The 15761-nt window shown below is 35.1% G+C and overlaps 1 protein-coding gene across 1 annotated transcript in view; it reads right to left on the bottom strand.

The window, feature by feature from the left end:
- Positions 1-15343, bottom strand: part of LOC101088575 (transmembrane protease serine 11C-like) — a 39361-nt gene extending 24018 nt beyond the window's left edge. The window contains exons 1-2 of the mRNA XM_045056749.1: positions 15301-15343; positions 12680-12798 (exon numbers count right to left, since the gene is read on the bottom strand). Coding sequence (XP_044912684.1) covers positions 12680-12798; positions 15301-15343 — 162 coding nt within the window. The remainder of the gene's footprint in view (positions 1-12679; positions 12799-15300) is intronic.
- Between the last annotated feature and the right edge of the window lie 418 nt (positions 15344-15761).

Below are 15761 nucleotides of genomic sequence, written 5' to 3'. Positions count from 1 at the left end.
AAATAAAATATGAACTCTTTGGAAAGTTTGCTTTTTTAGAAGATTTATTTCCAAGGAATTTTGAATGGCCAAGGTCTTACACTAGTTAGAATACTTTAAGAAACCTTTTGCTGATAAAATAGGTTTATAGAGCTTAAGATTGGCTCTTGGTTAAGAAAGGACCCTCTGGGCAATAGTATGCTTTTAAAAATGTCCTCTAGGATTTATCAAAGAATGATTAGTTAGTTCAGTTCCTTAAAGCATGGTATGAATGAAGCTATGCATTGTCTCAGGATCAAGCCACATGAAAGAAGTGTGTTTTACTAAATCATCATCCATATCTCAGTGTTGGCCAGCTGCTCACAAATGAGTGGTAGGCCAGAGTTTCACTCTTCTTCTCATAAAACTCTTAACAGTGAGTCAGGACTGTCATCCTTGTATATAAAGTTCTGTTATTATTCTTCCTATTACTTCCACATAATTTGAGTTTTTACTTTAACCAATTATGATTTAGTATAAATATTTAAAATATTTCTCATACCTATTCGATAGATAATTAAGTGTACCAGTATGTACAAGGTATTTTTTGTCGAAATGATTATTATTTTTAAATATGTTTATTAAAATTATGAGCATTTAACTTTATAAGGTATTTCATTTAAAATGCTTATGAGGCATTTCTTCACATTTACAAGGAATGACTTGAATTTTTCCTTCCAGGGCTTTCAGGAGAGGGCCACCATGTGGTCATTCTTGCAGTTGTGTAGTTGGTACATCTAGTCTAGCATTACATTTTTTCCTTAGCTCTTGGTGTAATCGTTTATGGCAGTGATAGTGAGCTACATCATAGTGAGGTATCATTTGCATTGTTTTACTTGTTCTTTTTTCTCCCCTTTTTTGTGCATTAAAATTTAAATTACATAAACATTAAGTATCATATATATGTTTTGTTTTGGTTATCATACTATAAAATAACAAGATCATGGAAGTAGTCATATTATAAAATAATAAAGGAAAATTGGCTATGTTAACCAATTTTACCTATTGAAGTTATCATCTCTATTTTAAAGGAATGTGATAGTGTTTAATAAGCATAAGTGAATATAAATTCAGGTGTTTTGGAATGCATAAAAATTTTTCCCATTGAAGTCAATGGTATTAGGTTAAGGAATTTGCCTTATAAGAGATTTTTTAGGAAACTATTTTTTCATGGGCAGGGGAAAACTATGCCATCAATGCTTTTTCTAGGTTTTATATTAACCAATCAACTTGAAAATCTTTGATCTATTGAGTTTAGAATTGATGGAGAAAACATTCTCTCTCACTGAAGGATACAGTCCCATAAATACTGAGATTGTTAGTACCTTGGAAGGTAGTAGAATGTCATTTTTCCTGGAATTCAAGAATGACTGGAAAATTAAAGTAAACATTGTGTTCATGGTTCTCAATAATTGAAGCACTCCTTCCATCCTAAATCTGGGAGTGGCAGTGTCTGCCTACATGTGCCAGACTTGCGATCAGCCCTCCTTAATTGGGATTCTGGAAGAGAATTAAGCTCTAACGCCGTGGGGAGCTTTCATTTTTATGAAATGAATGAACTCCCCCCTTTTATTACTGAAATATAATTAACATGCATTGTTATATTAGTTTCAGGTGTACAGTATAATGACTCAATAATTGTATACATTACTCTGTGTCCATCAAGATAAGTGTACTCTTAATCCTCTTTATCTATCTGAAGTTCTCTTTTATGAATCTGGAATCATCCTATGTATCATCCTTAAGAGAACTGACAACAGGCACTCACATCATTTTTGTTAGGGCTTAATTCTTTGTGGAAACTTAGATGCGAAAGGCTATATATATTCTCTCCTACTTTGGTTTTCAGTTGCAGCTTTGATATTGTGGAATTCATCAGTTCAGCCAACAATCACTTGCTGCTATATGCCAGCCCCTGCATAGGCTTGAAGATGTAATGGTGAGCAAACAAGCACATGACTTATGGAAGAGATGGTCAGTAATCAAATAATCATTTTAGTGAATACGTAATTAAACCCTGGAAAGTGCTCTGAAAGAAAGGAACCGGTTTCTCTGAGACCCATGTTAAAGGAATCTGTCCTCTGCTGGAACTGCTGGCCAAAAGTGATGACAAGGGTTTACACACCAGTTGACTGAGAAGCTTGGGGCATGTTGTTGACAAAACCAGTTTTCAGCTGTTCTCATTTAGCAACTTGCAATTGCTGTTTGATTTTACCAGCTGATGACAGCATTAGGTCCAATCCACATCACACTGTTTCTACTAGATAAACTTAAAATGTATTTGTGTAATAATGATACCAATTATGTCTTTCATATACACTGAGTGTGAGGTTAAATGTGTATACTTGTATACGTATTTATTTATTTTATGAACTTTTTTGTTGAGAGGAACAATACTCTTTTTCTCTTTCAAGTCCCCACAGTGCCTAGCAAAGTATTTGTACAGTACTTCATAACTGTTAAAACTAATATTTCCTAATATTTGATTTCAACCTCTCTCAGCGATTTTTTAAGTTAGATATGGACTTACATGCTTTCTTTGTTAATGTTAAAATGGAGGGCAGAGTTTAAAGGATTTTGATTTGGGATGATTGACTTTAGACTTAGAAAAAGAAGCCAGATTGTTTTTTCACTAATTTGCAGATCTGCTTTATTTCTCTGTTCTTTCGAGGTCACCACACACAGGATAAGCTGTGTGAGAAGGAAGGTTCTAAGAGAAAGCATCTAGTAACCTGAGGAGAGTCACATTTCAACAACACGATGACTTCTTATCCAGGAGAAGCATGTTCAGGTTTTGCTTTTTGATCCTTTTGATGTTCTATGCAAATGTACCCTTGGCCTAGATTTATTTTTTTCACAAACATTTCATCCTTTTAGTCCTTCCTATAGGGGTGGGGATCCTTTTCTGCCCTTGGTCAAATTTGTTGTAGCTGAGAACTGATAGCTGAGCTTAGCTGTGCTGAGCGTTGGCTGTCCTTTTATGAAGACCAGAGAGACACTCATTATCCTGGGAATGAATATTATGGGACACTTGTCCCTGCCTTTTAGAAGCTGTCTTTCACAATACTGTTAGATGACCAAGAATAAGAACTGGTTTATGCAATTGCACACCTGAAACTAGTATAACACTGTATGTTAACTACACTGGAATTAAAAAAATAAAATAAAAAAACACATTGTACTTAAGAGTGAGAGAGACAAAGCCCATTAAAGGCCCATCAGGAAGTAGGTTTGATGTTAAAGAGATTCAAACTCATTTCTGTAATGTGGGAGTCTAGATTCTTTTTTTTTTTTTTAATTTTTTTTAATCTTTATTTTTGAGAGGGGGGGGGAGGGGCAGAGAGAGAGGGAAACACAGAATCCAAAGCAGGCTCCAGGCTCTGAGATGTCAGCACAGAGCCCGACGCGGGGCTTGAACTCACAAACCGTGAAATCATGACCTGAGCTGGAGTTGGATGCCCAACCGACTGCGCCACCCAGGCGCCCCAGGAGTCTAGATTCTTGAGATATCCAAAGGAACTGAGGGAGAAATCATGACCCACAGAACAAGCTATTAAGAGTTTAAGGCTGCCTTGTTTTCTAAAGAAATGTTATTTGAGGCCCTACTTTTTTTTTTTTAACTCTGTCATCAAGTAAGGTTTAATTCCAAGAATACAAGAATGATATTATATCAAGAAATTGATTGACATGGACCCTGATTACTTTAACAGTGGTTGAAAGCAATAATCATTGCATATGAAATTACGTTTAAGGAGGGAAGTGTTGTTTTCATATTTATAACAGAATGCCATATTAAAATTAAAAGATGAGGGGCGCCTGGGTGGCGCAGTCGGTTAAGCGTCCGACTTCAGCCAGGTCACGATCTCGCGGTCCGTGAGTTCGAGCCCCGCGTCGGGCTCTGGGGTGATGGCTCAGAGCCTGGAGCCTGTTTCCGATTCTGTGTCTCCCTCTCTCTCTGCCCCTCCCCCGTTCATGCTCTGTCTCTCTCTGTCCCAAAAATAAATAAACGTTGAAAAAAAAATTTTTTTTAAATTAAAAAAAATAAAATTAAAAGATGAAAATCATTCTATACCATACATAAAAAGGCTTACCTGAAAATTTAAATGAAGAAGAATCTATACATAAAGACTCAGGTTTTCCCTTTAGCTTCTGATATAAAATGGTTTCAATTCTATCCCCAAATTTTGCTGCATTATTTTTAAAACAGGACTTAAACTTCAGCACAGCATGTATTATCACTTTCCCTTGGGCTCGGCTGCAGAACAGAAAGAGACAAATAAATTATGCTTTTATTACTGAGCCTCGATCATTCTTAGAGGAGTCATTTTATAATTTTGTTAAGTAGAGCTCCTGGCAGCTATTGCACTCTCAAGGGAGTGGAAATGACACTTTGTGGACATGGTGAACAGTAAAGAGAGTGTGATTTAGAGTCAGGGAACTGAGTTTGTATTCTAGATTCACCATCTGCCAATTCCCTGACTACAGCAAGCTGTTCACATTCTCTGTACTTACAAATTTCTTCATCTCTGTAATGGGGATAATAGTATTTTGTGGGCTATTGTACACACCATATAAAGTAATGTATTTTGTAAATCTCAGTGCTGTGCAAAATATACTTATTAATATAAATATGTCTTTGTATCAAAACTCCACCATGGACGTGCTATGTAGGGCTGATAGCAAATAACAAAATGAAACATAACAGGTGAGACGAGGGAATAGTTTATTATCTTGAGTGCTTTTTATTTGTTTGTTTGGTTTTTGGTGGAGGCACAACTTGCAAGGGTGGGCCTGTTCTTGTCATCTGTTGGAAATTGTGACTGAGCAAACACATTAGACTGGATTTGTTTTATTTGTAATTCTGACTTGAAGATGTAAATGTATAAATCAGAAGTTTTAAAAGGGGGGTGTTACTACTGACTTGATGGGATGTCTATTCTGCTCTATTCTCTGTTTGTCTACCTCCTCCCCTCTTCCCAGGCATTTGTCTACATTTGTATATTTGAAAATCCACAACAACCTCAAAGTATGTGACTCAAGAGAGATCTTGAAAACATCCACTTGCAAACCTTCATAATACCCATGAACAAAACAGAAACCATGGCTAAGATCCAAGGTTTTCTGAGTAATAATAAAGCTTTATTATTTCAATAGTACTTTTGCAGGATAATTCTAAATAATAGATTTGCTAACTTCTATATCACCCCTTTCTACTTTATGTTTTACCAGACACTCTTCCTTTGAGCACTATACATGTATTCTTTCCATTTCCTTTTGTACAGTATTAAGCATTTAGTAGTTGAATGTTAATTTATTAAGTATTCTCAGTTCTTTTGCTATTATGCCTGTACAGTGCTAATATTTCTTCTGTGATTTGTAGAGATGAACCCTTTATTTCTCATGGAATAGACAAGGACATATTATATTGCTTTGTTTATTTTAAAGATTTTGTCCAACCATGGATGTCACTCTGAACTTTTCTCCTGGGTCAAATAACAATCTAAAACTAAACTAAATATAGACATATGGATTCTTAATCTGACATCATCAAGAGTCATATGATCCTCTTTTCTACCAAAAACATGAACTAAAAGTTATTTTGATGTTACCTTCGCTTGACCCATAAAATAATCTTTAGTTTTATAGGACAAATGATTTTAATTCTTTGCTACAGTATTTTCCTTTCCATTCCTGAAGTTTCAGTTCATTCATTCATTCATTCATTCAATGAATGTATATTGTCCAAGCAATATATCAGGCAGAGTTCTAGGGACCAGAGCTACATCAGCTATGAACATATAAGACCACAGGTGCCTTCTCTCATGCTACTAAGAGACACAGACAAACAGGAAAATGAAGAAATAAAATAATCTTCAAAATGAGTTCTATGAAGGAGACAGCAATGACTTGAAGATTAGAGGTGAGAACATTTTAGACAGCTTCAGGGAAGGCCTCTTTGAGGTGAGATCCTAATGACAAGAAGGAGTGGGTCATGAGAAGAAATGGGGGAGGAATGTCCCAGAAAGAAGGAACATCAAGTACAAAGGCCCTGAGCAAGAGAGACTTAATACTTCCCTCAGTTTAGACCTCAATATCCCTTTCCTTATAGAGCATTTACTTTAGAAAAGTTATAAATTCTTTCTCTGCCTCTTTGAACTATAGGCAAACCTTTTAAAAGCCTCTTGCAGTTTGACAGCCCCAGAAATGTCTTTCTCAAGGACGCAAAAGCCATCTCTGAAATGTAACCATCAAAAGAGATAGAGACTCTATCTCTCAGTTTCTGTGAGACAGGTGGGGGCCTAACTTTGGTAGGCACTTTACTTACTCCAAATGGTAAAACTACCTCCTGTCATGACAATACGAGAACTTTACTTTTCCTTGGGCAAAACCAGTTAGCAAACACAGATGACCTAAGATACCCCATCACCCCAGCCTTTAAAAACATTATGGTCCTTTATTTCATGGGAGTTTTGAAGTGAGGTCAGAGAGAGGCAAGGCCAGATCAGGGAGGATCATGTGGACTGTGTAAGGAATTTGGAATTTATGAGAGACTGTCAGAGGATATTAAGTAGGATGATATTGTGCTCTTCAAATTCACTTTGCTGTGTGGAGAATGGATTGTCATGGAACAGGAGTGAAAGCTAAAGTTGATGCGGTCGTCTAGATATGACTACTTTGGTTCAAACTACAGCTTTATTATTTATTAAATGTGTGATCAAGTCACTTAAACTACCTTTGCTTCAGTATTCTTATTTGTAAAATAAGAAACTGATCTGTACATATCATACAGGGTTGTTATCAGGTTAAATGATTTAATATCAATAAAGTCTTGGGGGGCTACTGGTTAAGAGCCTGGATTATTTAAAAATAAACTGGGAAAATTAAACAGAAAAAGTTCTAGTTTTAGGGAGGGGGGATTCTAAAACATATTGACTTTCTTTAATTTGTGCTTGTAATTACTATTTTTTCATATCTATTGCAGGTTATCTGTTCCTAGGTTATCTGTGCCTCACCAGTGTTTGGATAAACATCGCTGCTAGACAATAGCTGTAGAATTGGATTTCTAGAGGGGCCAGTAAAGGAGAGGAGTGAAGCTGATAGGGTGCAAGTACATATGCACACATCACGGGAGCGTTGGGAATTGCCAGTGTGTGGCCTCAGTTTCAGTGCATTATAACCATGTGGGGATGTAGGCCCTGTAATGTCAGATCTCTTTTTATTTTTCAACACATTCTGAAAATTATGTCTTTTATATGATATTTCTCAACTTTTACTTATTTTTTTATTTTTTAGAATTTCTAATATACTATGTTTTAATTCTGCCTGTTTTTCACTTATGCTCCTTTTAATTTCATATTCATGGATGTTATCAACTTTTATATTTAATCCATAACTCTAAGCTAGATTTGGCTTATATCTACTAGTTTGTACCTCCTAGGTCAGATATTCTATATGTGGCTCTCTTATCTTACCCATTCTTTTCTTCTGTTGAAATCATCTCCTGATTTTAGATTTGCTTTTTGACCTTGTGCCTTCAAATAAAATACAAATACACTGAGCCTTTGCCTGAGACTCATAATCAGTTGGAATTCTTGGTTCTGGTTGGATAATTTTTCAAAAGATCTTGAATACCTTTTTTCACATTTGAAAATGCTAGTAGTTTTGAAGCCTCAAACTAAAATTTATTTCAACCTTTTAATTTATACCAAACAAATATATTCTGTTAAGTATGAGGCATGAAGGTAAAGGACAGAATTTTCTGCTCTGTGCCTCTTGGGCTATTTTACATACCTTACTTGGACCACGTGAGATTTGACATACTGTCTTCTCAGTTTAGATCCATGAAATGTTTCATTTATCTGTTAAAAAATAAAATGAATAAAGACTAATGTTTTCTTTAAAAATTTTTTTTAAATTTTTTTATTGTGGAGAACTCCAAACATACACAATAGCAAATAAAAGAATGTAATGAACCCCGTGTACACATCATTCAACTTTACCAGCTACCATTAAATGGCTAAATTGTTTTATTTTATTACTACCTGCATGCCAATAGTTAATAAATCCTTAATATCATTGAATACATAATATTAAAATTTTCCTAGATTGTGACCCATTTAAGAAAAAGATGCATTCTTTCTCACCTTCTTCTTAACAGAAGACCATGGGGGAAGGAGAGGGGGAAGAAAAAAAGTTAGAAGGAGGGAGGCAAACCATAAGAGACTCTTAAATACTGAGAACAAACTGAGTGTTGATGGGGGGGGGGTGGGAGAGAGAGGAAAGTGGTGATGGGCACTGAGGAGGGCACTTGTTGGGATGAGCACTGGCTGTTGTATGGAAATCAATTTGACAATAAATTATATTTTAAAAAAAGAAAAAGATGAAATGTATACTAAAGATGTCTTTTTGAAAATTATCTTTATATCAGCTAGGTTTATTCACGAATGTCTTCAAATCAATAAATTATGTGGTAAGGTAAGGCAAGAATATTTGTTTCCTAACAATAGCATGATAGGGAAGAATACAGTACTTATTTTGAAGAGGTGAATTCAGAGGACCAACTGATAGAGATTGCCTTCCGTGTTCAGCTTTCTATTGAATATCAGTGTCATAAAACTTAACAGAAATGTCCCCAAAGGTGAGATATTTCTTTCTTTTCTTTCTTTCTTTTTAACTATGGGCCCCCCTTCATGGCTGTACTACACACCATTTTCCCTGCTCTTTCAGGTATATGCTACTGATGGGTTTGAAGCAGGATATGTAAAAATCTCTCAGAAATTTTATATAAGAATCATTTTTCTCAACACTTCCTGATTTTAACCTAATGAGTGATTTCCCACAGCAGGACCTTCACAGGGCACCCAACAACAAATTTCACTGTCTATGGCTTTAACTTTGGCAAAGACAGGCCTTCAATATCACTGACTCAATATCGGTATCGCAAATATGTAGTTTACACTTTCCTTTTGTTACAAAGCAATTGGAATATGTTCATCTATTCAATAGATATCTATTGAAATAAAACTATAAACAGATTAGATTTATATTTGGAAATTTAGTGGAGGAAACAGATAATAAGTAGACCAAGAAATAAATATATAAATATGATAATTTGAGATAGTGTTAGGTAATAAAAAGAATATAAAATAAAATAATGCTACAGAGTGATTCAGGGGACAATATTTGAATGATCCAATAAGTCCTTTTAGAACAGGTGACATTTGGGTGGGACCTGAAAGATGAAAAGTTGAGAATCAAGGGGAGACAATTATTTTAGACAGAGAGAAAACCAGGTGCTATGGTCCTAGGTAAGAATGAAATTGTTAAGTTTGAGGGGTAGAAAAAATTGTTGTGACTTAAGTAAAATGAGCAAGGGAGAGGGTATAAGTTGAGGTTGTCCAGGTAGGTGGGGCAAGATTACAGTCAACCTTGTTGGCCATGGTAAGGAGTTTAGATGTTATTTCTAAATATAATCAATGAAGGAATCTTGGCAAGATGGTAACTAAACAATACAGCATTTCTCTTCTATTCTTAATTCCAACACATCTGTCTCTCCTGGGACCAAGTGGAGTGGGGTTTTATGGGGGCCCTGGAAGCAGGGCAGTGATGAGGAACTTTCTCTTCCAGGGGTCAAGGAAGAACCTAGAAAATAGTCTGAGAGCCCTGTGTAAGAATAGAATTGCAACAGGCCCTGAAAAGAGCTTGGTCAACAAAAGTTTGTGGATAACCAGGTATAAAGCTGACATTGGAACATGTTTGTAGTGACCAAAGATGCTCCCCTGCTCTTGGGCAAGTGGTTTGATGTACAAGCGTGACTGCCCTGTTTCGTATGGATAATTTTGGTACCTCACACATATCAGATATCATTTTGGTTGTCTGTAATCTGATGCATTATATATGAAAAACACATAGAGTTTGTTTAAACATTTTTGAACATTTGATTGGCCATATGAAATCGATATAATCTGAAATTTGCTCAAGATTCTATATTTGCATGCTTTTCAATTATAGAACAGAAAAATCATAAAGAAAGCGGGAAACATAATTTTAGTGGGACCCTGAGTAAGTCAACGTTTTAGTGCCTCAGTTTCCTCATATAGAAAATGAGAACGTTGTGAGGAGTAAAGAAATGAAATTAATTAATTAAGGAGTAAAGTCCTTAGGCCAGTACTGATGGTTAATAAGGCTAATTACTATTGTTAAGGTACTGCCTCACTCTAATGTTTAGAATTTCTATTCACTATAATTGGGTATCATATCTGCTGCCCACAAAAAATAGGAAATGACAGAGATTTCATTTTGAGTTGTCCACTAGTTTTCTCCTACAAAAAATAGGAAATGACATAGAGATTTCATCTTGAGTTGTCCACTAGTTTTCTCCTACAAAAAATAGGAAATGACATAGAGATTTTTTCTTGAGTTGTCCACTAGAAAACCACATATCTAAACATGAAAATATTCCCTATGGAGGCGTAGTCTCTGTAGGTAATGCTTTACTACCATTCATAGTAAAGCAGCATCTCTTTATCCAATTTCTTTTTTCTTTTTAGAGTCTATCATCACAAGAATTATTTAATGAAAATCACAAGAAGAACAGGTGATAGGTATTATAATAATGACTAATAGGTGAGTTTGATGAATGATACACAGCTCTATTTTGTGCTCTTATCACCAGTATTGTTTTTATGAATGCTGTGTACAGTAATAATTATAATACATAGAGCATCATTGTATTAAGCGAAAACAGAAAGGCGTGTAAGTAAAAGCAGGCACTTGAACACATGTAGAGGAAAAAGTATGAGAACTATCTAGTGGTTGTTTTATTTATTTATTTACTTACTTATTTTTTAAATAACGTTTATTTATTTATTTTGAGAGAAGAAGAGTGAGCGGAGAAAGAGGGAAGGGCAGAAACAGAGGGAGAGAGAGAGAATTCCAAGCAGGCTCTGCTCTGTCAGCACAGAGCTGGATGCGGGCTTGATTTCATTAACTGTGAGGTTAACCTGAGCAGAAACCATGAGTCAGAAGCTCAACTGACTGAGCCACCCAGGTGCCCCTGGTGACTGTTTTGATACAGGTGAGTTGGGTGGGGTTCCTGGGTGGCTCAGTTGGTTAAGCGTCTGACTTCAGCTCAGGTCATGATCTCATGGTTCCTGGGTTCAAGACCCATGTCAGGCTGTGTGCTGACAGCTTGGAGCCTGGGCCTGCTTCAGATTCTGTGTCTCCCTCTCTCTCTGCCCCTCCCCCACTCACACTCTGTCTTTCTCTCTCTCTCTCTCTCTCTCAAAAATAAATAAACATTAAAAAAAATACAAATGAGTTAAAAACCGAGAATGAGGATTGCTAAAGGAGTCTGAAGCAAGGTGTCAGGATTGGTGGTTGATTGACCAACATGATATGATAATTGATAAAAACTAATAATTTTAGAATATTCATTTTGAGATAAACATAGGTTAATTGATTTGAATGATTCGATCTAAATTTATAGAAGAAAAGGTGATTTTCTTAGTTTGGGTATATTTTGAATTATTTTGAAGTTATATATTAACTTTGTTATGTTTATAATTTATTAAGAATATTAATGATGCTCTGCTTTAGGTATGTTTTTAGGTTATCTTTTTTTAAGGGCTTACAGAATAATAGGACTTTTGCTAAGATGATGTGTTTCATCTTATATGACGCCTACAACAATCCCATGATGTAGGTATTTGTCATATCATTTTTTACTTGAAGAAACAGATGTGAAGAGATTAAGTGATTTAAGTTTATGTAGCTGGTAAATGGCTAAACTTAGAATTGAACAAGGACTCTGCGTCCAATGCCTATTCTTAACCATTGTATTATATTGCCCCTTTGTTATTTCCTTTTTATCATAAAGCTACAGGAAAAGTGGGAATTTTCTTTCCCCATTTTTTATATACTAACTCTTAGTATAATGGTAAAGGCATACAAAGACTTTTAAAGACTGAATTTATTAGAAACTTGGAGGTAGTGGGATGTTACGGAAAGAATGCAAGCTTCAGTCAGATCGAAGATGTCCTGTCAAGAATGCACTCAAAGAAATGGGAGGCGAGTGATGCCACCCCTGCTTTTGGCAGGATTTGGTTTGTTTGATAGAATTACTTGAGCTAATGAGAGTGTATCTATGTCCAAGGAGTAGTCAAGACTTTTCATTAGGTTTTTAGTCAGCTAAAGGTTAACTTAAAGCACACTCTTAAGTAGACATTTAAAATTTTTTACCACATTGAGGAGATACAAGATGATCTTTATTTTGGGCTATATGTTCTCTTCTACACTGGCCATTCTTCCTTGAAGCACTTCTTAGTTAAGGATCAGGAACAACATGTATTTGTTCAGGTATCTTGGAGGTAGGATATATTTTATTTATTTTTTAATACATTAGAAATACTCATTGACTATCTCTCATGTGTCAGGCATTTCTTAGTGTTCTCTAAATATGTCCCTCTTACATTTTTTTCTCCTGTACATGTTTTCTGACTGACTTTCTGAAAGGACTATATTAATCTAGAACGAAGATAGTAGTAAGAAATAGTATGAAATTATCAATCATTTCCAAGTTGGAAGGTTATCATTAGGATTCTGGCACTTCTAGGAACATAACATTTAAAAGGGCAATGCACAGAAAAAAATTTCAACTTACCAAAGATACTATCTTTTTATTTAGGTCCATATATTCTTGTGAATATGGTTTTTCAAACTTGCTGTCATAGTCAATATTATTGACTTTAAAGCTGATATGATAGTAGAAAGGTGTCTTTGCTGGAAAGGAGAGAAAAGAAAAGTTACACATTGTGTAACTACTTTTCATTCTTAAGAGAATCATGTGAAATATAATATTCTGATTAAATTGCAGGTAACTCAACATTTAAAGTTTTGATTCCTAGTGATTGTTAAAATAACTTTGACAGAGCAATGTTTATTAACATAATCTAGCTCTATAACTTTACCCAAAGATTTATTCAGAATTTTTAATGTAAAATTTTAATGTGCCAGCTTTCAAGTTTGGATCCTCTGAAGATAAATATGTTACTATGAGAAGTGATATTAAGGCATAGGTAATTATCTTAGTTTTTGTGCTCTTCACATATCACAATTTAGGAAAATCAGCAGAGGCCTAGGTTTTATCATTTGTGAAGCACCTAGAAAGTTAAAATGAAAAAAAGAGAAAGTAAAATGAAACATGACTTGTAAGCACTGCAAATTAAGTAAATAGAAGAAAGAAATCAAACTTAAAACTATAGGAAAGTAAAGCTGAGTTGAGTGTTAAACTGGACTATACTATTTTAATACATCAAATGCACTATAAATTAAATTTTTTCTTTCAGCTTTTCTCAGGTCCTTTTGTACCTCTCCATTCCATAAACTAGGAGGGCACAATGAGAAGAGAGAGAAAGAGAGAGGGCTCAAACTATTTAAAAATTGAAGAGGGAATACTTCCAAACTCATTTTATGAAGCCAACATTACTTTGACACTAAAGCCAGGTAAGGACACTACAAGAAAACTACAGACTAACATCCCTGATGAATATAGGTGCAAATATCCTCAACAAAATACTGAATTTAACAACACATTGAGAAGATCATACACCATGATCAAATGGAAATTATTCTTGGGATGCTAAGATGGTTTAATATACACAAATCAATAAATGTGATAAATGCATTAACAGAAGAAAAATAAAAATCATGATAATCTCAATAGATGAGGAAAAATAATTTGATAGAATATAGTACAACATCTTTCATGACGTAAAAACATTCAACACATAGATTCTAGAAGAAACATACCTCAACATAGTAAAACTATATATGACAAATCATAGCCAACATCATATCTAATGGCGAAAGGTTAAAAGCTTTTCCTATAAGGTCAGGAATGAGGCAAGGATGCCCACTGTCTTCACTCTTATTCAACATAGTACTAGTAGTTATAGCTACAGCAATTGGGCAAGAGAAAGAAATAAAAGGCATCCAGATTGGAAAGGAAAAGGTAAAACTGTCATTATTTGCAGATGATGTGATATAGAAAATCCTATAGATTCCAAAAAAAATTACTAGAACTAATCGAGTTCTGGAAATTTGCAAGATAGAAAATCAACATACATTAAGCAGTTGTGTTTCTATACAGTAACAATGAAATGTCTGAAATAATATATGTTATGGTGGTAATCATTTCAACTCAATATGGTGTATCAAATTAATTCATTGTACACCTTCAGCTACACAATGTTATGTATCAACTATATCTCAATAAAGCTGGAAAAGAAAATTCTGAAGACCATAGTATTTTTGTTGTTATATATTTTTATTCATAAATACTCTATGACTTTTTATTTTTCTATTAGACTATCAAGATTGAGAATCTATGGTATTGAGGCAATGTTAGGTTATATTAACTTCTTAAACTACTAAATGAATTTCAAACGCTAAAGAGGAAAGCCGTTATCTAGCTCTGGTATCGTGTAAGACACCAAACCCTTAATTAGAAGGTAGAGTGGTATACTAGGTGTTGCTGTTGACATTCAGAAGAACCAGCAGACTATCATAATAAAAAATAAGCTCCTCTCCTTCAAATGTAACCTAGACCTTGAGCAACAAAACACATTTATGACCTAGAATTTCTTCTAAGTGTTATTTTCATTGTTCTTTTCCTTCCTAGAAGAGTCATATTTTTCAAATAATCAGGACACACTCTGAGCTAGGGTTTAGGGCTCCAGGGAGGACTCGATCCTGACTGATTCACCTCTTTGTATTTTTATTAAAACATGTTTTAAATTTCCTAGTGATTTTTAAAAACTGAGATATAATTGACATATAACATTATATTAGTTTCAGGCATACAACATAATGGTTTGATATATGTATATCAAGTATAAATATATACACATATATTTATATATATTATATACGCATACATATTATATATATTATGTATATACGTATATATTTATATCACACAGTAAGTCTGGTTAACATCTACTCAAGTGATTTTTATGCACATTAAAGCTTGAGAAGCAAGGCTTGGGTAAGTAGCTCTCAGCCTGGGTTTCCAATTAGGATCACAGGTGGAGTTTTAGGAATTGTCATCACTTGTGCCCTTTCTCACAGTCTGTCTATTCTGGGTGGGAGCATCAATGTTGTAATTAAGTTTTCCAGGTGATCCTAAGGTGAGGCCAGGGTTAAGAATGAGGGCCGCCGAGTATATTTCTGAGAGTTGAGTTCAGCCTTTGATTCAAGGGGAGGTAATAGGGTCTGTTCTACCTGGATTTGGTGGGGGCAGGTCAGTGTAGCCTGTATTATCCATGCTGTAAGAGAATTTTGGGGCATCTGTAGGAAGGGAAGTTCCCTGAAGATAGGCAAGGAGAGACTCCATGTGGGAACTTACTACTTCTGAAGCTCTCCTGAGAGAAAGGACTCAAAAGGGGTCTTTCTTGTATTTCAAGGCCCTTCTGTCTGGCTGTGGTGGTAGCAGGTGAAGGGTCTGTGCCGAAGCCTTTAAAGGAATATTCTCAAGATGCGATGTAATTTCTCTACATAACCTCACCGAAGGAAGAAACACAGCAAAGGAAGAGGAAAGGACAGAAATGCAAGGTTCTCAGGTAAGTATTATTTCCTGGGTCAGGGCCCATGTCTACATTTCCTCCTGCAAGGCCGTGGTTTTAGAACATGCAGACATTTACTTCTATACCTCTCATATTCCTGCCTAATAAGTTTGTTTCAAC

The sequence above is a fragment of the Felis catus genome, chromosome B1 (assembly GCF_018350175.1).
Source record: "Felis catus isolate Fca126 chromosome B1, F.catus_Fca126_mat1.0, whole genome shotgun sequence".
NCBI lineage: Eukaryota > Metazoa > Chordata > Mammalia > Carnivora > Felidae > Felis > Felis catus.
Note: the sequence above shows the minus strand (reverse complement) of the source record. Positions and strands in the feature narration are given on the sequence as shown.